General features: G+C 34.3%; 3 protein-coding genes across 6 annotated transcripts; 2 read left to right on the top strand and 1 right to left on the bottom strand.

The window, feature by feature from the left end:
• Window positions 1–671: 671 nt before the first annotated feature.
• On the bottom strand, window positions 672–23,525 carry LOC132697763 (1-phosphatidylinositol 4,5-bisphosphate phosphodiesterase gamma-1). 2 transcript variants are annotated; one of them, XM_060663377.1, is made up of 14 exons: window positions 23,313–23,525; window positions 21,377–21,961; window positions 21,153–21,315; window positions 20,779–21,095; window positions 20,441–20,720; window positions 19,568–19,872; window positions 18,871–19,022; window positions 18,637–18,820; window positions 18,374–18,577; window positions 18,140–18,317; window positions 10,006–10,290; window positions 3,756–3,911; window positions 2,912–3,694; window positions 672–810 (listed from the first exon to the last, which is right to left on the bottom strand). In XM_060663377.1, the coding sequence occupies exons 2-14, from the start codon at window positions 21,946–21,948 to the stop codon at window positions 691–693; spliced, it is 3,699 nt and encodes a 1,232-aa protein (XP_060519360.1). In that variant the 5' UTR covers window positions 21,949–21,961; window positions 23,313–23,525; the 3' UTR covers window positions 672–690. The 2 variants fall into 2 exon arrangements, with proteins under 2 accessions (XP_060519360.1, XP_060519361.1); XM_060663378.1 differs by having other exon boundaries at window positions 21,377–21,931.
• On the top strand, window positions 13,958–18,120 carry LOC132697764 (mucin-2-like). Of its 2 annotated transcripts, none has more exons than XM_060663380.1 (5): window positions 13,958–14,340; window positions 15,172–15,643; window positions 15,961–16,239; window positions 16,299–16,624; window positions 16,703–18,120. In XM_060663380.1, exons 1-5 carry the CDS (start codon window positions 14,314–14,316, stop codon window positions 16,982–16,984), a joined length of 1,386 nt encoding a protein of 461 aa, XP_060519363.1. In that variant the 5' UTR covers window positions 13,958–14,313; the 3' UTR covers window positions 16,985–18,120. The 2 variants fall into 2 exon arrangements, with proteins under 2 accessions (XP_060519363.1, XP_060519362.1); XM_060663379.1 differs by having other exon boundaries at window positions 13,959–14,340; window positions 15,955–16,239.
• Window positions 23,526–23,771: 246 nt separating the features above from the next.
• On the top strand, window positions 23,772–26,168 carry LOC132697987 (eukaryotic translation initiation factor 2 subunit 2). Of its 2 annotated transcripts, XM_060663800.1 has the most exons (8): window positions 23,772–23,910; window positions 24,410–24,633; window positions 24,688–24,879; window positions 25,038–25,069; window positions 25,183–25,328; window positions 25,383–25,576; window positions 25,635–25,773; window positions 25,879–26,168. In XM_060663800.1, the coding sequence occupies exons 1-8, from the start codon at window positions 23,893–23,895 to the stop codon at window positions 25,921–25,923; spliced, it is 990 nt and encodes a 329-aa protein (XP_060519783.1). In that variant the 5' UTR covers window positions 23,772–23,892; the 3' UTR covers window positions 25,924–26,168. The 2 variants fall into 2 exon arrangements, with proteins under 2 accessions (XP_060519783.1, XP_060519784.1); XM_060663801.1 differs by lacking the exon at window positions 25,038–25,069 and having other exon boundaries at window positions 24,688–24,878.
• Window positions 26,169–26,475: the final 307 nt, after the last annotated feature.

The following is a 26,475-nucleotide window of genomic DNA, read 5'->3' as shown; positions in this document are numbered from 1 at the left end:
GTAAAGTCGTAGGGATGTCACATACTCAAGTCTAACTTTCTGAGGCATTGGTACTAAATCTTATCCTGTACCTACCTATATCTAAACACACCTCTACCTCTTAGGCTGCGGGAAGTGGAGATCGACATGGTTAGTTAAATTAATAGACCAGGGTGTCATCACCGTCATCATACAGAGGTCATGCAGGCTTTTATATAAATATATAGCACCGTCTGTTTTTACTAAGGAAGATGATGAGCTGTTTATAACTTTAGTGTTCCAAAATTAATTGTTATATGATTTAAGTGTAGGTAACAATTTCTCATAAACTAAATATCAAATGAAATCATACTGCCTTTCTCTCAATATATCCTCATTATAATTTTAATGTTCTGGGCTTAAAATTTCATAAAAGCTTTGCTCTTAACGTTTTTAATTATCGTCATACGACGCTGCTCATTATAAAAACTAAGACTGTGTAGAAACTATCTTTGAAAATAATAAAATTGCACAAAATAGATATTTGTTTAGTCTTCTTTCATTATATAATCATGTATAAAAATATGTCTTCTTCGTGCTATATTCATCAAATAAATAATACAATGACATTTGCAACAGGTTGATAGCGACCACCTGGTTGAATACCAGGACAGCTGGACAAGAAATTTGCCAGTTATTCAAGTCATTTCCTAGTTAAAAATTATTTCAAAATTAAATACGAGATACAGGACTTTTTAGCGAGACATGAATTAATAGAGAGGCTAATTCGAGATCTTCGCTGAATGCATTCTTCAACCAAACGCTACGGTATCCTTTTCTGATACAGGTAATCTGAAAATTAAATTTACGTATTATAAAATATAGTTCAGTAATACTTGTACCACTATAAACGACTTACGCGTAGTTTCACAAAAAATTACAAAAGAAAGTCAAATGAGTGAGTTATTGCCATTGTTTTCGTCTAAAAGCTACGTTGACTGTCGGTTGTATATTTTGTTTTGGTTTTAAACAGAATAATAGCAGTAAAAGGCAAACAAAATGTCTTAAAATTTTACCTCCTACAACATTCAAAAAGATTTGTCGTATATGGCTGGGTAGTTAACTGAAATCGCTACATATGAATTGCTCTGAGTACATACCGGCCTACCTTTTTTTTAAAAATATATTAATAAATTGATGTAAATAATAATAAGTACATATTTGATATGAGCTTCATGTCTTTCTTTTTACTTTTTTTGTATTGTTTTGCTTTTTAGCTTGTATATTCCACGGGCTTAATTGTCACTGAATAATTTTGTCCTATAATATCAAATAATTAAGTAATTGTAGTTAATGGAGGAAGTAAAACTTCAACTTCGCCTTTTTTTACATCTTCTTGTCATGTATTTACCATAAAGTCATATTATGATTGTTATGTAAGGGTTTCCAAATTAATGAACATAACTGTAATTTTTAGTGTCACATGGTAGTGACAAACAATGACACAACAAATAAATTTCGTCTTAAATAAGGAGCTCTTCACAGGCACCGCACTGTTTCTGAACTGTAGGCTTTCCTTTTCTGAAAATCATGTTATAGAGATTTTGTTAAAAGTGAGAACATTTTGTAATGCCCAATGTTTTATCTTGCATAGTGTTCAGTGTTCAAATCGGAACTAATTTTTTGGTCAATAGCACGCGATTGCCATTGGAGGTAATTTATGAAAACAAGGGACCATGATGCTTTAATTTTATTTGGATGTTATTAACTTATTTCAGCAAAAACAGCTGCCGTTGGTCATCTAATCGCTTATAGTCTTAATAACAATTTTCAAAATGTCAAAATACCAAATAAACACCCAGTGCTACAATATACTAACACGCGAACTGTACTTCATGCTTCAATCGATTTTTTTACTACTGTCAAAACAAAAAACAACCGGTGGTGGTGGTGGTTTTTAGAATACTAGGCTACAACAGTTATAACGAGTATTTTTGCCTTTCAACATCCTGTATATATTATTTTAAAAGATCCTAATTGCTGATTTTATGGATAATTTAAATTTAAATACCATACCATCAACCAAATATACGAGGGCAGCGCCAAAATTTCCCGGCCTGAATATGAAAGAAACAAAGTAGAGTAACAATTTTTTATTATTTTTCAATATAATCCCCCTTAACTTCAATACACTTATTACATCAAAAGAATTCCTTCACAATCCCAAAAGATCGGGGCCATCACCATTTTTGTTGACTGGCAGACTCTGAATTTTCTTGGAGGTGCTTCACCCTTGCGAAGCAACTCCATTGATTCTTTTTTCGATAGAGAGTCATAATAGAGAACCATAGTTTCATCTCCCGTGACAATAGTTTCTATCACAGGTTTCGGTACCAAGCCACAGAGTTCCAAAAAAGACCGCGCACACTCGATGCGGCGTTGTTTTTGGATAGCCGAAAGGTTTTTAGGAACCCATCTTCCACTTTACGTTATGCATACCTAAATTCGACGAACACTTGTATCAGAAAGCATAGTAATTTCTGAGATTTCCTTGACCTTTAAACATCGATGACTCAACACCACCTCTTCCACAATCGCAACAATATCTTCCGTTATGACCTCCACTGGTCTTTAATCATCTTCAAGGGACTCCTACCCCATTCGAAAACGTTTTGCCCATTCTTTCACTACAGAATACGAAGGAGAAGTTTGGCCGTACACACCATCCAGTAATAATTTTAGGTGCTAACCCTTCTTTTGTCAAAAACTTTATGATTGCTCTATACTCAATTTACGTTACTTACGACAATTTTTTTTTCGCCGCCTACTAAGATATATATTTAAAAGAAGACAAAGTTTTATCGTGATACATACTGGAGCTGCATCTATGTCAGGCCGGGAAATTTTGGCGCTAACCTCGTACATTGTTATATTTTAAAAAATTGTTACTTACAGGGTAGGTAGCTTGGCCGATAAAATTCGGCTCTCCGAAAACATCTTCGTCTTGCACTACGAATCGGAGGAGGGCGAAATGCGGATTGGCCACCGTGAATTCGCAGTATTCGTCGACCCATTTCGGATTGAATCCGTTGTCCAAAATTTTTTTGGTAGTGTGTTTCACTCCGGAATCGAACGGCGCGCCCAACAGTTCGATTTCTACGTACGGACTGGCTATACCTTTTTTAGATCTGCTCAAATGTCTGCCGGCGATTATCCTAATACGAACCGCCAACGGTTGTACGCCGTTTAACGTGTGCCTTTCGAACGGATCGAACTCTTTGGCGAACATAAACTCCGGTTTCAGGAGATAACCGCACGCGCCGTTATCCCGGAACTTGGCCTGATTCAACTGCATGGGTTTATCGCCCGTTTGATAATTAAGGGCGACCATTTGGGAACCGCAATTCCACACGTTGATCGGATTGTAATTGGACGAGTCGATTCGTAAACCGTTCGGGTAGATACGCGTAAACTGGACCTGATGGTATTTTAGGAAGAAACTCCTCTCTTGTTGACATATAAGTTTTTCGGCTTTCGTTTCCGGGAAGGAGGACATTTCGTAAAAAACGAACCCCTGTCTCGCCCTTTCCAAATTAAACGAAATCGACCTGCAATAGATTATAATGTTGGACAGTTCCTTTGCAATTCGGTACGCTCGTTCCATCTCCCGATGTTGGGTTTCGATCTGACTGGCTCTTTGCGTCACTTCCCTAATAGCGGTCAACCATTCTAAAGCCTAACGAAGAAAAAAACGATTAGAATGCAGTAATGCCACATGTAGCTTCCCAAAACTGTACCAAATCTCGAGACTGTAGTGAAACTTCGAAAGCCGTTACGGCTGTCGACGTTACTATTTTCAGGGCCCATTCGAGCCCCGGTCTTTCTGGAATATGCAGCAAGTCAACTACAGCACCGTGCATGTCTAGATAACCTTGCATCATCGATTCATTTGACTGAAAAAAACAAAAATCTAAGTCTAATTATCGCAATTTCCAAACATGGCGAAAACAAAGCAGTCAAAGCATATCGGTTAGATACAATTCCCAGGTATGGTCTGTTCATATATATAAGAAAGTGACCAATTGCTTTTGAATGGGATTATCTAAGGGTGGTCACTAACATACAATTTAACAAGATTATTACCTAAAGTTTCGGAATTTAAATTCAGGTAAAATTGTGGTCCGTAATGGAAAACAATGTTATACCTACCTGTGTTTAATATTTCTTGGTTTGGTATACTACTTAATTTAAGTTTATTAGTAATCATTCTTATTTCGTGTGTAATACAGCGTGTGTTGAATCGTGTGCGAATTATGCAAAATATGTGCGAGTCTAGTGTATCTCAGGAGATACTCCCGCCCAAATGTAGAAAACTCTATTCTACTGAGACTAAGGAAGTTATAAACAATGTTTATTTGACTCTCATTGAACGTGGTGCCAGCAACAAAGAAGAAGAAGAAACGGCCACATTGACGAAAATTCCAACATAAACTGTATGGAAAATTGTGAATAATCCCAGTGAACAAAAAAAGAAGCGATGCTGACATTTTCTCGAGTGTAGATGAAATAATAATAATTAAAATTTTTATTTGACTCTCAAGATATAATACGGCGTAAAATTTACCAGTTATACGAGGAACAAAGCGTGCCTACATTAGATATCTTAATTACGAGGCTTGAAAAAGGCGAAACCGGTGTTAAATATGGCAGAACTAACTTCTTCTTCTTCTTCTACTCTTCACGGTTTAGACTTATAGTCTGTTCCGGCTTCATACATCCCTCCAGCGTCGGCGGGGTCGACCTACACTTCTTCTGCCTATTGGCTGGTAGTTTGTTATTATTTTCGGGATTCTGTCATCAGGCATTCTATCTACATGTTGTTTCCAGTTGCGTCTATATTCTTTTATTTTATCTGTCATTGCAAATATTTGTAATTCGTTTCTGATATCTTCATTTCTAAATCTATCTAGTCGTGTGCAACCTTTCACCCCTCTTAAAAATTTCATTTCGGCCGCTTGTATTCTGCTATATTCTGCTTTTGTTGGTACCCAGCTTTCGCAACCGTATAGGAGTACTGGAGTTGCCATAGTTTTGTAGAATTTTATTCTGGTGTCTTTCCTTGTTTTATTCTTTAATGTTCTTTGGATTGTTCCACATATATATTCAAATTTACGTAGTTTTTGAGAGATATCATTATCTCTGTCATATCCTACTTCGCAACCAAGGTACTGGAACTGAGACACCTGTTCCAATGGTTGATTGTCTAGAACAATCTTTGTTCTTACAGAGTACATACCTTCAAAGGCCATAACTTTCGTCTTTTCCTTCGAAATTGTCATATTGTATTCCTTACACAGTAGATTCAGTTTATGTATAGAGCTTTGGAGATCATTTTCATTGTTTTGTATCAGTATGAGGTCGTCTGCGAATAGAAGGGAATTCATATAGTCGTTCTGGTCGATCTTAATTCCCTTCTTTGTTTGTCTTTTCCATTCTCTCAAGATATGGTCAATGTAGATATTAAAAAGAGAAGGTGACAGACTGCATCCTTGTTTTAAGCCTTGGTTTGTCTTTATGGGTTTGGATTCGCCACTGTTTAATTTTAGAGTTATTTGGGTGTTTTCGTACAAGGTTTTTATTGTTCGCACCAGATGTATGGGGTATCCTCGGAGGCGCATAATTTTCCACAGGAGATTCCTGTCCACCCTGTCAAATGCCTTTTCAAAATCTATGAAGGCGATGTGTGTTTGAATATTGTATTCGCGGTGTTTTTCTATGATTTGTCTCACAGTAAAGACATTGTCAGTGCAAGATCTTCCTTTCCTAAACCCATTTTGATCTTCTAATAGAATGGCGTCTGAGATTGCTTTTATTCTGTTGTTGATAATTTTAGAGTATATTTTATATATAGAGTTCATGAGACTTATACCTCGGTAGTTGTTGCAATCGTTTCTCTTCCCTTTTTTGAATATTGATATGACTTGGGTGTCTTGCCATTCTTTAGGTATTTGGCACTCTCGCCAGCATTCATTAAACAGGTGCAATAATCTTAGATTTAATATCGGTCCTCCATATTTCAAGAGTTCCATGTTGATGTTGTCTGGACCCGCCGCCTTTCTATTTTTCATCTTTTTCATTACCTCATGAAGTTCGTCGATGTCTATTCTATCGCCCACATAAATATCGTCGTTTTCTGTTTCTTCTGATGTTACTGCATCTGGGTTGTACCATAGAGATTCGTAATGTTTAGTCCATTCTTGTTCGTCAATTATATTTAAGCTTGCCTGATCTTTTGTAGTTTTATTGAGTTGTCTAATTACCTTATAAGCAAATGCTTGTTGTCCATGCATATCGTTTTCCACGTTGCTGATGAATTTATCCCAAGACTGTTGTTGTATTTGTTTCCTTAATCTGTTGACAGTGTTACGAGCTAGGTTATATTGCCCTTTACTCTCATCTGTTTTTGTTTGTAGATATTTCAAATATGAAACTTTCTTTTTCTTAATGGCTTCTTCGATTTCTTTGTTCCATATTCTTAGCCCATGTTTATTTCTGAACTTCTTCTTCTTTCCTAGACTTTCAAAAGCTGCTCTTTCTATGCATCTCTTTATGTTTTCCCATTCTTTGTCGGAGTTATCGCTTTTAAGTGTTTGTGATAAATATTGGTTCAGGCGTCTTATATAAAGGTCTCTAACACTGTTCTCGTTCAACAGATATACTTTGAATACCAGTTCGTTTGTGGGTTTCTTACTTGTGTTTTTCCATTTTGCAGGCATATTAATTGTGGATATTAGCAAGTAGTGGTCTGAATGGACATCGCTGCCTCGGTATACCCTAACATCTTCTATCAGTGAGGTAATTTTATCATTTACAATGATATAGTCGATTATCGATTTTTGGCCTCTAGCACTCCAGGTGTATTTATGGATTTCCTTATGTCTGAAAAATGAGTTTGTAATACGTAACTGATTGTAAGAAGCAAACTGTATCAGTTCTTGTCCATTTGTATTTAGACATGGCTCTCCGAAGGGACCCAAAATTCCTGTGATAGGTATATTGCCTACCCTTGCATTTAGGTCTCCTGCTATAATGATAGCGTCGTTCTTATTACATCTGTTCACTAGGCTTTGTAAAGTTTCGTAAAAGTATTCAGTATCTTCTTTTTTCCCTTCTTCTGGAGCATAAACACCAATAATAGTCAGATGGCCTCTTTCGTATTTTAGTCTCACTGATACGATTCTTTCATTTATAAAAGTATAGCTAGTGATTTTTGTTTTCCATTTATGGTCGATTAATATACCGACTCCACAGCAGGCTCGTTTATTTTGTTCCACTCCACTGTAAATCATTGTGTAATCGTCTATTTCTTTAGTTCCTTTTAATTTCTTTTTTGTTTCAGTTATGACTATTATGTTTGCTTTGCGTTCTTTAAGTACTCTGTTTAGTTCTTGTTCTTTATTTCCTAAGCCTCTCATATTCCAAGTTCCTAATATTAGCTTATCAATTATACCTACTCGTTTACCTTTAACTTGCCGGGGTCGTTCAGCAGATAATCCAGTCCTATCATCCGAGGCATTTGTATGAAGCTTGTGAGTTAACTAACTTATGGAAGTGAATTCAACACATGCAAAAAATCTAGGGTATACAGTTTTAAGGCTTCCACCTTACCACTGTATATTTAATCCCATTGAACATGTTTGGCACCAACTGAAATCTGCCATTCGTCGTAACAATGTTTTTACCCGTGTTAACTCCAATGTCTTCGAACTTATAGAAACCGAAGTTTTTAACATCCCTCCACAAAGTTGAGCAAATTCTGATAAACATATAGAAAAAGCAGAACAATCGTATATCCATATTGCAAATAATATAGGACAAATAATAATTAGAACAGGCGATGATAGCGATAGTGGTACTGATATATTATGTGAATAATTTTAAGTAATTTAAGTAGGTAATTAAAAATAATTTGTAATTGTATATTAGATTTAAACATAAATACATACATAAATAAATAAATATTGTTTAGTACCTTTCCTAACAAAACCCCAAATAATTAAATTCTAAGCGAAGTACGGACCTGTTCGGCCATATTTCATTCTTATAGCTTGCCCGGGTCTTTCCTTAATTCGTATCAGTTAGTCACTTTCTTATATCTATGAACAGACTTTACACTAGTTAGGCACTTTCTTATATCTATGAACAGACTTTACACTCAATGACACTTTAACAATAAGACAGTAGTATAGCAGTGCCGGTTCTAAGCCCCTTTTAGCGGGTATGATCGGGTTAGGGTGGGAAAATTTTGAAACTTCGGGTATGTTCGGGTTGGCGCGGGAAAATTTTGAATCTTCGGCTATGTTCGGGTGTATTTGGGTTGGCGCGGGAAAATTTAGAATCTTCGGGTTTGTTCGGGTTGGCGAATGCGTTGTCATTCGGGTTTTCGCGGAAGATCTTCGGGGTCCTCATGCGCGGGAAAACCACAAATGCTATAATGTTCATTTGTCCAAATCACCCGAGGGACTGGCGACGAACACCCGAAAGCGGCCGAAACATTTATCCAAATGAAGATAGAGGATAAAATGCAAGTGTAAACACGGCTCAGATAGCAAATCAATTTATAAAATGCGGTTAAATTATTTTACTTTGGTTAATTTACGTAATTGTTTAAACTAAAAAACTTACAACTTCTATTAAACATGAAGGTGTTCATTAACACCTCAGGGATTTTTACTTTACAATTTCACCTTCTAAAATAGGCATCTTTAAGCTTGGCTGAAACTGAAACCAGGTTTGCCTCTTTGATTAATTAAAATTCCACTGAATCTTTTAAGCTGAGTCACTGTAAATATCAACAGATGTATTTTAAAAACATCGTAATGTAAACAAATCATAATTATTCGCTATCAAGGAAAATTCTTTCTTCACGGAAACGCTTTGCCGGTCTCTCTCCCGCGCTGCCCCTAACAAACCCCGAACACCCCGATACGATTTGGACAAAACGGCCATCTCCCCATGCGCAATATAAATCGTAAAATTTCTAATTTATTGACTTTAATACCAGTCTTATTTCAGATTTCGTTCCTTGCCCATTCATATCAGATCATCGAGTGCTTAGGTCACGCTTACAGCTTTGTTAGATTACGTTCGAATATTTAAATATTGGCGCGATCTATCGATTTCGGATGCGTCGGGAAATCTTCGGGTCTATTCGCGCGCGTGAGCCGAGACGCCACAGAGGGTGGCGACGGGCATCAGTTTATGCCCCGCTCGACATTGACACCGAGATCGGAAATGTCGCCTGTAAAACGATCTAGATTTGTTTAAATCTAACAGCTTCACAATCGAAAATGTCAACGTCGATGTGCAATTTGCCGGCATGGCTTTGACAAATCAATAACAGTTATTGGAAGCAAAGTACAAATTAAAATGAACAAATCGGATATTACAATAATGATTTCAATTCTCAAGGCGATTGATTCTAAATACATAGTGATGGCGAACAAGACTACTGAACCTCGTCATCAGAAAAGTGATTATTTTTTACATGTTCTGATTGATAAATTTAATAAATCGTTTTTTTATATTTTCCTTGTTATTTACATCCCACTGATATAGAAAATTTTTGTCCGATATAACTAAATCTAAAGGAAATAAACGTTTATTATGTATCAACTACATCTGATATTAAATTATTTTTGGAATTCCGTTCTATGGATAGGCTTTACGCGTGCCCAATGGAAAGCACATATCTGTGAAGTCTTTAAAATCACATCAATGCTCCTGTAAGAAGTTCCCTTATTAGGGAACTGAAATATGCTAATTTGGACAAGGAAAATTCTACATCACGACATGTAGGGCAACCAAAACGCAAAGCTTCTAAAGAATAAAGCAGAAACATCACTTATAACTACACAGCTTATGTAAGATAACGCAATAGATACAAATCAAGCAGAGGAGCAGTGGCTATGATTATTGGAGTTACTGTTATACTTAGAAAATAATGACGTAACGGGTACACATAATAATCAATCTAAAGGTACTTGCCCCGTCATCTGTGATCTCTTGACTTGGCTCGACTATGTCGATTTCCTTAACGTAAACTGCGGGAAAGTACTGCTGTTTCGCACCACCATAATCGCCCCTCCACCATCCGACGCTGTTCGGTGGTTTAGTGACGTTTGTGATGATTGCGTGCTTGCAGAACGACAGCTCGTCAGGTTGCTGGGCGCGGTAGTCGTAGAGGGCCTTGACGGTTATTTTTGGCGTAAAAGCTGAAGGGTCCATGTAGGATGGAGTGGTGTGGTTGTAATTGGTTCCATCTTCTTGTTCCTTTCAACAAAAAAAAGCAAATTCCCACCTCCTCATAATAATAACTAGAAAAATGTAACAGTTTCCATCTGCAATTCGTAGTAGTTCTGATTTACAAAGATTGGTAGCTTTTGTTTGTTTTTTGTGCCATATAGATTAGTAAAAACTAGTAAACTAGTAAAACTAGAATGCAAAAAAGACCACAGATAAACTATAAACAAGTTCTAAATGATCTTTATCCACTTTTCAATTTTTTAAATGTAAAATTTAAAAGTATACAACTATTCGAACAGATTATCTATTTACTTCACCTTGCAATACTAAATCTTTTAATCTATTTAGTATTACCGTTTTATAGCTTAAATTATGGTTTTTACTCATTTTTATTTCGTATTATAAAATTTGCAAATCCCCATTCTAAAGATGTCTTGGGGCTTATCTTATGGCCGTATTGTTCAACAATTAAATACATATATTGTTTAATGTTCTCTAAGTAATTATAATTAATAATTGTGTTTCTTTTTTTTTTTGCTGCTATGTCATTGCAAATTAGATTCGTTAATTAGAGTGTTATAAGATTATTAGTGGGTGTTTATCGCTAGAATACGCTTGTCCCAATGATAAATAAATAATTTTTATAGCATAGTGTGTAATAATTCAAAATTCTTTAAACATATTTAATACAATTGGTACTTATTAAATTGAGAAATGTATACTCTTACGTCAGATATTCAATCTATAGCATGTCTAGGTCATTAGTAGACTTCTCGGTGGGACCCAATCACATTTTTTACCATTTTCACTGTTCCGACGATTTTTATCTGTTATATTTATGTCTTCAAAATCAAATCTTAGATTGCATGGCACCTATCGATCCTAAAAATCATCCAGATCTCCGCCCAATAACCATATATTGCAATAGCCTGTATTTTCGTTTCATTTTATAAACGAAGCTCTAAACACCCTGTATATAATAATAAATAATAAATTCATACGGCTAAGAATAAATTTTCGGAAAAGGCACCAACGCGTGTAAGTTGTGGATGGATCTTAAGATGTTATCGACAAAAGCGAATTGTAAAATGTGTATTTAGGTAACGCATGGACCCTAAAACCCATGTACATAAATCAGAAAATGTTAGGTATTCCCCACAAATTCCTTTAAGTTTAAAGAACTTGAACCATTAGATGCTTAAGTAGAATGTAGCCGTATCAATAAAAGCCTAACTTCTAATGTCATGAGCAACCTAATCGCCTTTAATATAAAAAAAGCTAATAGGTACATAAATTTGTATAGCATGTGTGAGAAACCTGTTACAATAGTTCTGTTTAGGAATTATTTAACTGAGGAATTAAGAGTCCGGGGAGCCCAGTGGTGGAGGCAAATTTGAAACCACATTTAGTAATAACTATAACTCTCCGATGGACAAGATAAAATTATTTTTATAGCCATTAAAGACCACCAAATTAACATTTCATTAATACTTTACTTTAAGCGAGTATAAAACTATTCCACAAATATTTGAAAACAAAGAGAACATTTTATTAATACTTTACTTTAAGCGAGTATAAAAGTATTCCACAAATATTTGAAAACAAAGAGAACAAATGGCAGTGCGCTACTGTATTTGTAAATAGAAGTCATCGTCGCTGCTTATGGGTCGTTTTAAATTGGTTTCCAAAGGTAAAAGGTTCGTCTAATGCTGAAGGTGGGCAACGGTGCGGGGAGCATAGTACATACTATCAACACGAGGCCCACTAATGATCATACGAGACCGGAAATACCTATTCCCAAAAAAAACCATCAAGAAAAAAATTTTTCTGATTCGCAGAGAATAAAATGTGTAAACAAAAATAAAGGGCAAAAACAATTTGGAAAATGGTACTAGCTTCTTTCCGTTTTGTGCTCTATTGCTTAAGCATGTAGTTTAAAATTTAAAATAAAAATTAATGCGGTCCAACCTCTAAAATATTACAGGTGTAAATGTTACAGATAACAATATAAAGGCACTCAAAAGGACAATTTAAACGGTACATAAAAATAATATATTATTATATTATTCATTGAATTAAAAACAAGCTCTTAAAAAAATATTTCACTTTTGAATCTCGCGTAAACAGTACGCCCAAATATTGGCACCGTTTAATGAATGTTTGATGAGAACCTCGTGCAAGCTTAATTTGATGTTCCTTGATAGTATGTCGTCACACGGAGATTAAAACAGAGGACTTTACACTGTTTGATGTAATCCAAAGAGAATATTTCCCCTAATAATTAATAAAAGATATAAATCTATATAATAATAATAATAATAATAATAATAATAATAATAATAATAATTTTATTCACGTATTAATATACAATGAAAAGGACACGGTTCAGATGAACAAAATAAGATATTTTGAGCTTCCGTTTTTAAACCTAGGTAGCAGCGCTAGGCAGGAAAAATACACATAAAAAAATAAAATAAATACCTAGTACGATCTGTGCAAATAGAGGGACTTACACTTTGGAAATAGTTTACAGTAGATAGGTGTGTGGAAAAGGTATTGTTTAGCAATTTAACAGACTGATCCAATGCAATATATGTTTTAGCCATGTCATATGTAAAGGATCATTAAAAAATTCCAGAGGTGTGACGTGGAAGGGTGAGTAGACTTTTAAATCTTAAATTTAAATTGTGAACGTCCGTGCAAAAGCTGATTTTTTTGAAAAGATAGCGTGGAGACTTCAATCTTATAATTTTGTGATATGGTATGAGGACAATTGAATTATTCCCAAATTCAGTAAACAAACAGCCTTCTAAATTTGGCTTCATCTTTTTAATTTAATTTCATTTATTTATCTACCTTGTGAAATACGAACCAGTTTCAGTCAAGCTCTGAAGAAGCCAACAGGATGATTGGCGAAATGTTAGCTAGTTCGAGTCAACAAAAACCGACGCAGGAGGAATCCAGAAGTTTTATAAAAAGTATTTATCTACGGTTTACCAATTTACAAAACTTTTACATTCATTAAAGGCAGGTAGAGAGAAGGACAGCAGTATAACAGCTAGAATCAAACAAGAACAAAATATAACAATAACAATAAACAGAATTAAGTGGAAGTACTCAAACGGAATACATCAGAACGAAATGAGCGGAGGCTGCCGACAAAAGGATAAAGGATCAAGCTCACTTGTCGCAAAGGCCCATTTAATTTCGAAATGAAGGACATTTTTTCTTGCAATTATAGAAGCTTATAATAACTTGTTCGAATAGAAAACAAGAAATACAGCAAAAAATATTACACCTAAATTTTATCAAAGAAATGACAAAAGATACAGATGTTTTATTATTATCATTAAATGGTATATTATGCAACAAGTGTGATAAATGGCATTTGAGTCACAAGTGTTTAATAAACGAGAGACTTAAAAAGTTTACCGAACGTGTTGCATACTATACTTTTTCTACGACCGTTAATTTTTGGTGCATTTAAGCAAAACAACAGGCATACATTCACTGACATGACCGCCAGAATTAACAAATGTCAAAATTCAAGCCGTGCGGTAATATCCCCGAAAACACCCGATTGTTCCCAATAAATGTCCGAAGTGGCTCGGATAAGTCGGAAGCGCTCACGCATCTTATATTTATTATATTTTACAGAAGGGAGTAGAAAAAATGTTTTCTTTTGAAGCTACAATTATAGTTACAATTAACTTTTGCGCATCAAGTTGCGAGTTTGGTCTGCTCAACATCCGAGCCGTTTTCCGGCCGAGCGTTCTTTATTGTAGGCGCCGGTCTATTCCGATAGGGCCGCTTCACGGCCCGGGGTTAAAAAACCCAACGAAGGGAGTTACAGACTGTGATTTTTGTTTGAAACGCGTTGTGCAAGGTGCATGCACCTTAGATACAGACTGCAGGTACGATACAATAGTCGACACTATAGAGTGGAATGCCTTTCGCGTCAGGCGCTCACGGGTTTAAAGGGCCGCGATAGATTTTTTTTCTTTCGAAATTGCATAAATTCGTATTATGTGGCATTGAAAGTTGACAATTATGTATGTTAGTGTCGCGCTGTGCCTGGTAAGTTAACAAAAATTTGGAATTTAACGTGTTTCATATAACTTTTATGGACACATTTTTTTCTAAGACGGAAATTTAAATCTAACGGTATTAAAATTAAATAACTAAATTTCAAACTCCTCGAAACAATGAAATGTAATAGTAAAAGAAAAAAAATCCATTTTGTTGTTTTTTAAATAGTTTTACATGATTACTCGTATGCTGTATATATGTATGTATATATTTTTTGTATTTTTCCATTTTTTTTGTTACACATGTGAACAAATCTCGCTACGAACATAACTTGCTATTTATCAAAGGTACAGAGAGTCAAGCAATGCAAAAAACAAATCTGATATAAAAGAGACTGCTATTCAAACCAAATTGAGAACTTAAGCAGCAGCAATGAAAAAACCATATTTTCTTAGTGATGAATTTTCTAAAATAATGTTATTATCTTTAAATTATTGACACTTAATTGAATTGGCGAAACTTGGTTCAACAATCACCTAAAATGGCTGGCTAAGTTACCAATTGATAGATGTAGTTGAAATTTAAAAAATAAATTTGGAATTTCCACTTTTTTATGGTTTTGAAATTGGTACTTCAACTAAAACGATTTACGTTAAATGATTTTATTGACTTACAGCAAAATATGATTTTGAGAATACGGGAATACAATTATACGGCTTAAGGTCGAATGTGAACGTAACAGATTAAATAAGGATTCTTTAAAATCTAAAAGTCCGTAAGGAAACAAAAAAAAAACCTTTTTCCGAGCTAATGCAGATTTTTGCGTGACATTAGAAGCGACTGCTAATTTTAATTGCATTTTAATCAGATATTTTTTAGGGTGTGCTAAGCATCCTTCTTCGGCAGATACTGTCGAATCCTATTCCTACCCCGCAGAACAAAACTACTTTCGTATACAGACCAAAATTTCGACCTTCGAGTCTACAATACGAGTCCCTAGAAACGACAACGCATCAGACGGAAACTGTCCATCAGATTAAAGCGGTCGAAGAGAAAATAGAACAAACGAGAAACGCCTATTCGAAAAGTCTCCCAAATTACGAGGAATCGAAAGACAATGTTATGACTTTGGATGAGCTTAAGCAAAGATGTCAGCATTTCTCGAAGTTGTTTGAACCTACAAAGGAAAGCGATTCCATAATTCCGTATAACAGTGAGACCGCGCCTGGAAGAATTATTGGGTCGACTACCTTAAGACCTGTTTACATTAGAAACAAACCAACGTTTATTCAGAAAACGAATGGATTTTATGTTACTGTACAACCCATAGGTATGAAAAACGGAGTTCACGGTGAGTTGAAATTACCTGTTATCAACTACGTTACACGTTAAAGGGGAAGAAGGGCCTTAACAAATTCATGCGTGTCACAAGTTTCAATTCTGAAAACTTATGGTCTCCTTCTCTTCTTCTACTTCTTGGAGATCTGTCGATCTGTTAATTCTGAAGCTGCCTCTGCATCTTTTTCTTACATGATTGTACCACTGCCTCTTACGTTGTCTTCCCCATCTCATAATATCTTATATCCCGCACTGCTCTCTGACATCTATGTTTCTTACTCTGTCTCTAACCAACCTTATGGTATTTATTAATAACAATTAAAGCTTCAGATTTCAACGCCTTCGCCAACTATAAATACCAGAGAAGCACGGAAAAACCGTACCCGGAGGTTCATTCGACCCCAAAATTGCAACCCGTCACACGGTCAAGTCCGACCACTCCTCCCACCATAAGCACTACAGCGGACGGTATGGCTGCCACTCCACCAAAAATCAAAATAAAATACACCAGATTGGAACCTGTTATTTTACAAAAAACTATTTTGACAGACGGACGGATTTTGTATCACTGGCACAAAGCGTTGCCCACGGCAGCATTTGACGTACCAGGTAAGCAACGCAATATATTATTGTCAATGGGCATTTTAAAAAACACTGCCATTTTTTAGTCCAAGAAACAGGGACACCAATCCAACCGGAACCGGCGCCCTACGAATTTCCGTCGTTTGTCGCGCATAAGCCTTCACATGAAACGGCGACAGAACGAAGCACCACCAGTACCACTACGTCAAAATCAAGTTGGTACCTGGTACCATTTGGAAATTTATTTGGAAGTTCTTCCGAAGATGAAACGACTACTGAGCAGCCAAGAACTCCTTCGACAATTATAAATTCAGCGTCTAGCAGTTCTCCGACTAGTACAACAGCCGCTAGTACGCCAAGTACTTCGCCAGTATCCGAAAGTATTACCAGCACCGATGAAGTACAGCTCGAGGTATAAACTATTAAATAACACGAAAAAAATTTTTTTAAGTACCCAAGTACCTAATCGACTGAGAAATTTATTTTACAGCACCAATTGAAGTTTGTCGTGCCGGTCCATTACGACGATATAGATCATGAATTGAATCCGCAAAGTAAACTTTGGAATTTTAACCGGTTCGCTTATTACCCAAAGGACTTACAACCAGCAAATGTTATGCCGCAACCATCTTTTCCTCTAATCAAGTCGCTGGTGGTACCTAAATATAGCTTGGGCTATACGAATGGCGGATATGGCTTGTATGGGGCGGGGTACAATAATTACCAAGGATATACTCCTAGCGAGAAAAGTCTAGACAACGTTAGTATGTAAATTTTAATTTCACATTTTTTTCATTATATTCATGAATCATAAGCAATGGGCTATATAGGTAAATATGTTCTGCGCTACCTTTATTAACATACGATAATTAATACTTAATGAAATTGTATGATCTACCTCGAAAAAGACTGAAATTAATAATACATATTATTTTAGTTTAGTTGTTACAACTGTATATTACAAAACAAAATATTTTATTGGGCTGGAATGGTGCAATTACAACTTTTATACCTTATTATTATCTTCAATAAACGCTTGTGAAAAATTATATTATTTTTTTTTGTTAGGTGCAGCATAATGGAGACATTTAGAGGAAAAGTGGTATAAATTTTTTATTGATGAGTTTTGGTGAACCGCTCAATTAGGCCTACTTCGGACTAAGAACAAGATAAAGGAATGTCAATAATTGTTGCACAGGCTTCATTAACACAAGTCTTTTCTTTTTTTGACAATTTTCTTAACCTTTTTTTGGGCAGAATCAATTTCACAATTCCTATTATACAATCTGGTCTATCCTTATCAGCATTCGAGTTGTGTCCAATTTTCTGCTTATAACACAGCAGTTGACGTTACCATCTGGATTGAACCCAGAATATTGAAAGACACTAGTAAAATTCGATAAACAAGTAAATACAATTTGTTGACCTTAGGTTAAGATAGTTGAGTATGGAGGGGTTAAGTAGTTCGATAATGTCATATGTTAGAAAGGTAAAGCTGGTTATCAGTTATTTTTAGTTTCAAGGTTGACACGTCATGTACAAACCTGACAAGTTTCAAATATCATCAGATTTTATGTACGTAAAAATAGACAAATGCTGAAATTATATACTATTTTATTTAGTATATAGTATAATAGTTTCTACCGATTTTTGAAAGTTATTCAGATTTGCACTCATAACAAAGCCTACAATTTAAACCGCATTCAAAACAATGCTCCTCTCGAGATATTTTTAAAAAGCTCACTTGCGAGCCAAATTTCTGACCAATCTTGTTAATATCGCGATTTGTCCGATTGTTTTCAGCCGTTTGCAAGCTTTATATGTACTCAGCAAACTATTCACTCAAGAATTCATTTATTTTTTGTTAAAATCACAATCTTATTATTAAAATCAATAAAACCAAACCAAAGTTATAAATCACTCTTACCGCGGTCACCATTCTGACTGTTTCTTCACTAACAGGATGACTCAACTTAACTCGCCTGTACAACGGGTGAGTTTCATAGTAGTTAATTAATTCGACTAAACTTTCAAATTCGACATTGCCTATTGTATACAAACGACCTTCAAGTTTGATGCGGCAGTGCTTGATTTTCTTGTCCGCCCTGAAAATTTCAAAGATAGACTATGATTGCAAGTGGGGGACCTTGTTTTGCAATACCTGAAACTTATGGTATAGCAATTTGTGTCGTTCTCGCTGGGTCTAACCAAAAATGCGCCGTCGGTCCGTATTTTTTTCAAAGCTTCCTCCGCCTTCTGTTTGGTTGTCGATTTGTGATACCACACTTCGCTCTCATGGCGATTCGGCTGAGGTACAGGCTCCTGAAGAGTTATCGAAAAGTCTGTAGTGACTAGGGGCGAAGATCTGAAAATTTTAAGTTGAATTACAGGAGCCAGACCGATTTTTTAAAAAAATATATCTACCTGTAATGCGTAATCAAACTATATAAACTGTCAAAATACTTTCCGTCGATAAGGTAATACTTGGTTTGTTGTTTGTCTTGTTTGGAACGAATCCTACAATGATTTACTTGACCATTACGCCAAAAAGACAGACAGTATTCGCCGACAAATGTAACACTCGCTCTCACCAAAAAAGTTCCATCACCTAAACAAAGATCTTGACTGCAACCTAGAGGTAAAATTTCAAAATATTACCTAAATGAGAATAGTCTCTCAGCAGTTGTTCCGCCTCCTCTCTCCCTTTCTCAAGTTTTCCGTGAAACCACTTTTCACTGTAATGTAACTCTTCATTTGGTATGTTGCTTTTAGGCCTTTGAAATGTGGGCACATCATCTTCATCTTCAGATCTAAAAGTTAACATAAAAAATTACTATATTAGGCTACAGTATCGCAACCTTATTGCTATTTATACTGAATTTTTAGAGCAATTTTTTTGTAACCGTCAATATATTTTTTTTGCCATGCCCTTGAGCCTGAGATGTTATTATTTTAACAATACCTTGTATACCCTGTATGAGATAACTTTTGCCTTTAAAATTTAACTAATTTTTTGAATTAGAATTTATATCACTCGAGCGCCATCTACCTGAGATTTATGAAACATCTAGTGAATCAAATAGCGCAGAGTTTATATGATTTTATAACGCAGGACCGTGGAACGGAAAATTTGAAATTTGTTTCGCTTTCTTGATGCTTGGAAGATACAGTAAAATCCTTTCAGGCTTTTATTTTACAGTAAAATAGATGAATAATATGCATACAAAATTCTATAGTCTACCTTTAAAATCTTGGAAATTTTAAGTAAGAGTAACTATTAGAATGGAATCGCATATATAAAACACATAAATTGTAATTAAAATTTTCGCTAAGATTGTAACATATACTAACTTACCTTTCTGAACCATCCCCATCTGGTTTGTAACTATTGGTATAAAACAATTTATTGGGACTTAAAACAAAAAAATGAGGACTCCATTCCTTGTCCACAGCGTCTTCAATATACATGACCCCGTTTTTTACGGAATTCCGGAGATCTATGTCAGAAACGTCATTATGAACAAAAAATGAACTTTCGTCCTGACCCTCTGGAAGCTTTTTGTGTTTTAAAATTACTTTAAATCGCAAACTTTGGGGCGACGGGAGTTCGTTCTCGTTTTTGCTGACTGGATGAGTGAGAAGCATATCCCCAAAGACATCCTACAATATAAGGGGGTAAATTTTAATTGCAGATTAGTGATAGCGCTTTATTCGTATCATAACATGGACATTTAATATACTTTGGAATCTCATATTTACTATTTGTCAGTTTTGTGTAGACTTTAGTGTTTTTTTACAATGTAAATACATATTTACTTTGACTATTTACTTTAACACTTTGTCTGGCCTGGGTTGGGCCTATCAATAAATTCTTCCCATCTTACAGTTCGTAAAATAAAGAGTTTATCAAAAAGAAATAATGTCCAATTAAATTTACCTCATATAGATCTCACTGGGTTTAAACGATTTTGAATAATGAAAAGAATTTTGAATAAAGAAAAGTCCATGTTCCTTTTAGTCACATTTTCATAAAGTAATGTTCAAGTATTCCTCTGTATGTTCCCTATATATGGGATTTTTTTGTTTCTTTTTTTTGGCTTTGTAAACAAACAACAAATAAATTTATCTGATTTTTTGCTTCTTAAACATGCAGTAGGGAGCACATATAAAAGTCTTTTCTATATGCAGCTAACATATATTATGTTAATGGAGGAAGTAAAATAATAACCTGCAAATTTAATGCCATTTTCCTTTGCTGCGGCAATGAACAGTTATCCTCAATAGACAATATCACAGGGTACTCGGAAGTAGCGAAAGCATGCTCTTTTATTGTTCTAAGGACGTCAATAAACTTAATTTTGGTGGTTAGTGTGTGTCCATGAAAAATGTAAGGTGTACAATCTGGACCATCCCAACAATCAAGCTCTATGCAGCGGCACCCCATCCGAAGGCAACGAACATAAGCTTCTACAGACGATTCAGAGGAAAACTGATCACCTGTTAAATATCTGAACAAGATTAATATTACAATTTAATAAATAATTAAGGGCGCAACCTTTTGCTTACGTGTTATGGGAAGAGGCAATCCAATAGTGGGACAAAGGTCTGGACATATCATGATAAACATTATTCTTAGTGGGATCCCATAAATCATTTTGCTTAGAAAATAAAAAGTCTAAAAATTCTGATGTGGTAAAGCTTGGTTCTTGGACTTCTTGGAGTGGATCCCCTAGGAAATTGTAAATAAGTTGAGAAACACTTCTGGGATCATTGCCTAAAGGATCTTCCTGTTCCTTTACCAAAAAACTTTCAAATTCCTGGAGTGTTACTGTTTTATGATCGGAAGAATATTCTGGCAATCTCTCAAAAACTTCAGTAGTATTCTAAAAAATATAAGGCATTAAACGACACTGCACATTCCAGTAATATAAGTCACTCACCTTATCATCAAATATAAGTTTTTGATACAAAATAGTAAAATCATCAAATCCTATTTCAGTTCGTTTACGTGTATCAACTTCATTAAAAATTTCCCTAAGTCTGTTTGTTGGAAGCTTATAATTAATTCTCGGTAAGAAAGACTTTATGTCTTTCATATTTACCCTAAATGTTAAACAAAAATGCAAAACCTTGACAGTTTTAATTTATTTTGTAAAATACTAACGTTTCTCTGGATCCTTCCATTTCATAAAATTCTCTCCTCAACCAACTCTGAACCTGCAATGAATATGGCGCGCTCATGGTGTCTTTAACGAGATATTTCAAGCCCTTTATCCACAATTTACATTCTTCATCCGACAGAGCTGCAATACTCAAAATTCTTAGCTTAAATTCAGATCCATAGAAGACCACAAAGCACTTCTTATTATCCAGCTTGTTGGCTTCGTCAGGCCACTTCTCAAAGTCTTTTGAATTTTTCCCTAACCTAACTTCTTTGATTTCTGACAAATTCACAGCTCCCTCGAAACTAGGCTTTCTTATATCCAGACGTGAATCTTGCGCCCATCTCTCAGCTAAATTCAATGTATCGTCTGATAAGGGTTTAAGAGATACTGTCCGCGTCCAAATCAACTGCCTCGTTTCTCTCCGTATGGCTAATGTTTTCCGTTCTGTTTTCTTTCTCCACGAAAATTTTGTTACTATCGTGCCACGTTCAAGTTGGCTGATAATTTGTTCCATTTCAGATATGTAGCCGGAGCCCGAAGGTGATCTAAATCCACTAAGTAGGTTGAACATATTACTAAAATTACTAAAATAAAGAAAAATACTCTCTATCCATTTCATTCATATAAGTAATAAATTTGAAAATATGTTAAACGCAATTTAATCACACCAAAAATTGTAAATTAACGTGATTAAAAAATAAATGAAGCAAAAGGAATACTAAATAAATTTCCCAGCAAAGAAATTAAATCGTTTAAAAAAATAAATTAAATCTCAGAATACAGATGAAATTTTAATCCTTAAGATTAAGATTAAGATGACATCAATATGATTTGATTTTAAGATACAATCATAAAAAACGAAAGATATTTGCATATACGCCTTTATAGAAAATGGAAAATGGTTTAGCTTACTAAAAAAATATTGCAGTTATCATTCGCTGCACATCACCACTCAATGTTAAAACAGAATAACATTTCTAAATCATATGCAAACATATGGCATATAGGCAGATAATGGAAAACACTGTTTACTTTGAATTCCTATAAATGCGATACAGGTATACAGGGTAATTCAAAATCCAATTCAAAATCATTTGGGATCTCGGAAACTATAAGAGATAAATAAATAATATACTGTCAATTATTAGCAAGACATTATAATGGAAGCTGAAATGTTAATGATTTGTATTTGAAAAAGCACTGAGCCGGATTCTTAGAATAGAATTTTTTAACCCATTGAATGATTGGACAGACGCAATTCGTTAAACAAAATAAGTATTATTTCATTAAATTTACAATGATCAGATTATTTTTACAGCATTGTTTTCCCCCAATTCCAATATGGCAGGAAAATTTTGATAGAAACAATTTTAAGCTGGAGCGGATTTATACCTGTATTTACTTAATAACTTTGCAATAAGTCACTATCTAATAGGGGTTATAAATTGAAAATTACTTTTTTAAGGTTAAAAAACATTTAATGTCTTTTTTGTTATTCAAATAAATTTATATTAATGGCATAATGTAAAATGGAATGACTGTTAGACAGTAGCAGTTATTTCTAATAAATAAAAAAAAAACAAACAACAAAGCAAAAATATGAGCAGAAAAAAAATAAAGAAAAAAAACGAAAATTCGTAAATTGTCGTCTGTGATGAGCTTTTTTTAAATTCTAAATATGAATTAAACGATGAAACCAACAATTCAGCATTAACATCCACGAAATATTCCTTGCCTACTGCTACCCAAGGTTGGTTTAAAGTGAATATCAATTTTTTAAGACGTTTATTAAAATATAGGAAACTAAATGTATCTATATTATTGTGAATAAACAATACATTACATGGTACATTAGAAACATCAATTTCAAATTTAAAGGAAATTATGGAACACAGATTACAAAATATAAAATATGCAGTTCTTTAAAGTTCTTACCTTTTATAAAGAAAAACAATCACAAAACATTTACAATATCTATTGTGAACTTAGAACTCATAATATACAAAGAAATAGTTGAGGGCATATTAATGTAGAAATAGAAACAATTTCATTATTGGCTTCTAGGATGATAAAACAAAATATTAAAAAATAAAGTTACAAACTGAAGAAAAAAGTTACACTTTCATCCAGCACATTTCTGTCATTCTTCTTTCCTCAATTGGGTCAGTGATATGGACCATAAAGTATAATGGACCACGGAATACAATAACAAAAACTCTAAAATAATTTACTTTTGGTCGCAAATTAGAAAATCTAAAATTTTATGGTAATATCATTAAAAAGGTTACTCAAATCAAGTAAAAAAATATACAATAGAGAATTAAAATAATTTATCCTACAGATATTGGTCCTCGTTTTCTCTAGCACTGTCAAATATCTGTCAATATTGTCATTTTGAGTAAATAAAATCATTTGTGGCTGATGCAATATCACAGTCACTAATCGTAAGATAAGTTAAATAAATAATTTCTTGTGCGAAACGCGTTGAAGTGTTCAAGAAGTAATTGTATTCAGAATGGCAGAAGATGAAGGTGTAAGTAAACGTAATACTCCAAAAATGATTTTTATTTTGAGGTTAAATTTGGAAGGTGAAACGTGATAAATTATATATTGTGTGTAAAACATGAATGGTTGATTTATATACATTTTAAACAAACTTTAAGTTGTTATTTTCAGTGTCTTATCTTGCCCATGAAAAAAATATGAAACTGTGTTTCACATTGATTATCCAATTGCTCCTTTACTTATGAGACTTCACCCTCTGCGTTTCCATACGTCTCCCAAGCTAATTGTAAATTTCTTAGTACCAACCCTAATAAATTATAACAGCAGATATTGTTAAATAATTTTGCTATATGCTAAAAAAATCTCAATTTGAAGAAAGTATCTGTTGCCATTCATAAGCACAAAGCATATTGTCATTTGTCTGGGCATGAAGGGAGATTTGGTTTTGGAAAGCTAATTCATAATCATTTTCTTGTTTACCGCCACTATTGATTGTTATCAATTTAACCACTTCCCTTATTTTCTAGATTTTTGATCCTTCTTTGAAAAAGAAGAAGAAAAAGATCAAAAAAACCAAATATGACATAGATGCAGCCTTTGCAGAAGGTACTAGTGAAGAAGTTTCAGAACCACAATTAAATACCAATGAAGCAGAGGTTCCTTTTAAGGAAGAGGAGGTTGTGGACAACAATGTAGACGTAGACCTTGATTTCACAAAAAAGAAGAAGAAGGGCCGAAAGAAGCCAGTTGGGTAATTTTTCAATACTTTTTTTAAATATGTGGATAAGAAAGTATTTCACTTTAGTACCGATGATTTGGATGTGGCCGTAAGTGAAGTAAAAGACAAAGGAGGCGTTCAGGATGAGGATGTTGGTGAAGATAATTTTGACATAGATTTGCTCACCGATCTTAGTAAAACAAAAAAGAAGAAAAATAAGAAGAAAAAAGATTTTGATGAGCTGATGGCTGAAGAAAAATTGGATGATAAGGAAAATGGTAAATAGGGCACATGCAATAGGGTAATTTCTCGGGGTATCTTTTCTAAATATTGCTAGTTACTTATTCCCCTGTATAAATAATAAATTAAGTTTACAAGTCAACAATTTCATTGATTTAAAACAAATTATTATATGTAATGTCTCTTTTTTCAACATGCTGCAATATTGTTGAAAGAATATCAGAGACGGGTAAGAAATCTATGCCTGTGATATAAGTGATATTTAGATTTTATTTATAGTAGATATATTTTTATGCCATTTTATTTTGCTATTTGGCCTAACTAGTTTCCAATTTTTCGTAGTGGATGAAAATTCAGTTACCTGGACGGGATCAGATCGTGATTACACATATGAAGAACTTTTGAATAGAGCCTTCGAAATAATGAGGGACAAAAATCCTGATATGGCATCAGGGAAAAAGCAAAAGTTTGTCATGAGACCTCCCCAAGTAAAAACGTTAATAGACCACAAATTTGTGAAAATATATAATTTAAATTTTTAGGTGGTAAAGATTGGCGCTAAGAAAACATCATTCGCTAACTTCACGGAAATCTGCAGAATGCTCCACAGGCAAGCCAAACATCTGTTGGATTTCTTGCTGGCAGAACTGGGTACTAGTGGATCTGTCGATGGCAACAGCCAATTAATCATTAAGGGTAGATTTCAACAAAAGCAAATTGAAAATGTATTAAGAAGGTAACATGTAAAAAAAGTGATCAGTCAGATTTATATTGCCAATTCGTTGTTGTTACAGATATATTAAGGAATATGTTACTTGTCATACCTGCAGATCACCTGATACAATATTGCAAAAAGACACCAGATTGTTTTTCTTGCAATGTGAAACCTGCGGGTCCAGGTGTTCAGTAGCTAGCATAAAATCTGGTTTCCAGGTAAACTTTGTTATTTTTGTCATATCATATGTCATTTTTGGATTAAAAATGTTGATTTGATTTTCCTCAAATTTTTCCTCAATAACAAATCTTTTGTTGTTTTAGGCTGTAACATCCAAACGTGCCGCGATCCGAGCAAAAACAGCTTAGGTAGTCAAATAGCAATTTGCAATATCGAAATTTATATAATAATTGATATTATAGAAGCCACATTTTTAATGATTATACGTTTGTGTTGTAAGTATTGGTTTTGCTTTTGACATTCAACATAGAATTTTTTTTTTGACTTTTCAAAATCATCTGAATAAAAGTCATTATTTTTTATTGCACATGGCATCAGTTTCAAACAGAAGACTGTTTCTTGTAACAGAGTAATTAATATACCATTACCGGTTTTGATGTTTTTCATTTTTCTCATTGTAACTAAAACTCTAAGAAGTTGTACTTAACTAATATTAACAGATGCTGGTGGTTTATTCATATCAACAAAAAATTCAGTCCCAGAGGTAATTAAAGCTTTGTCAAGGTAAGCAAAATTATATTGAAATGAATATGAAAGAGAATGTATTTCTTTTACCTTGGATCATAAATCATGTATCCTAAATTTGTGGGACTTTAAAATATATTGCAGACTACCCAAAAAGGAGAAAAAACTTATACCACCATTTATTTTATGCAATAATTTATATTTATTTCACCTTG

Source organism: Cylas formicarius, unplaced genomic scaffold (genome assembly GCF_029955315.1).
Source record: "Cylas formicarius isolate icCylForm1 unplaced genomic scaffold, icCylForm1.1 PGA_scaffold_2__14_contigs__length_35257938, whole genome shotgun sequence".
Taxonomy (NCBI): Eukaryota; Metazoa; Arthropoda; class Insecta; order Coleoptera; family Brentidae; genus Cylas; species Cylas formicarius.
The sequence above is the reverse complement of the archived record's forward strand: the minus strand, read 5'-3'. Positions and strand labels throughout refer to the sequence as shown.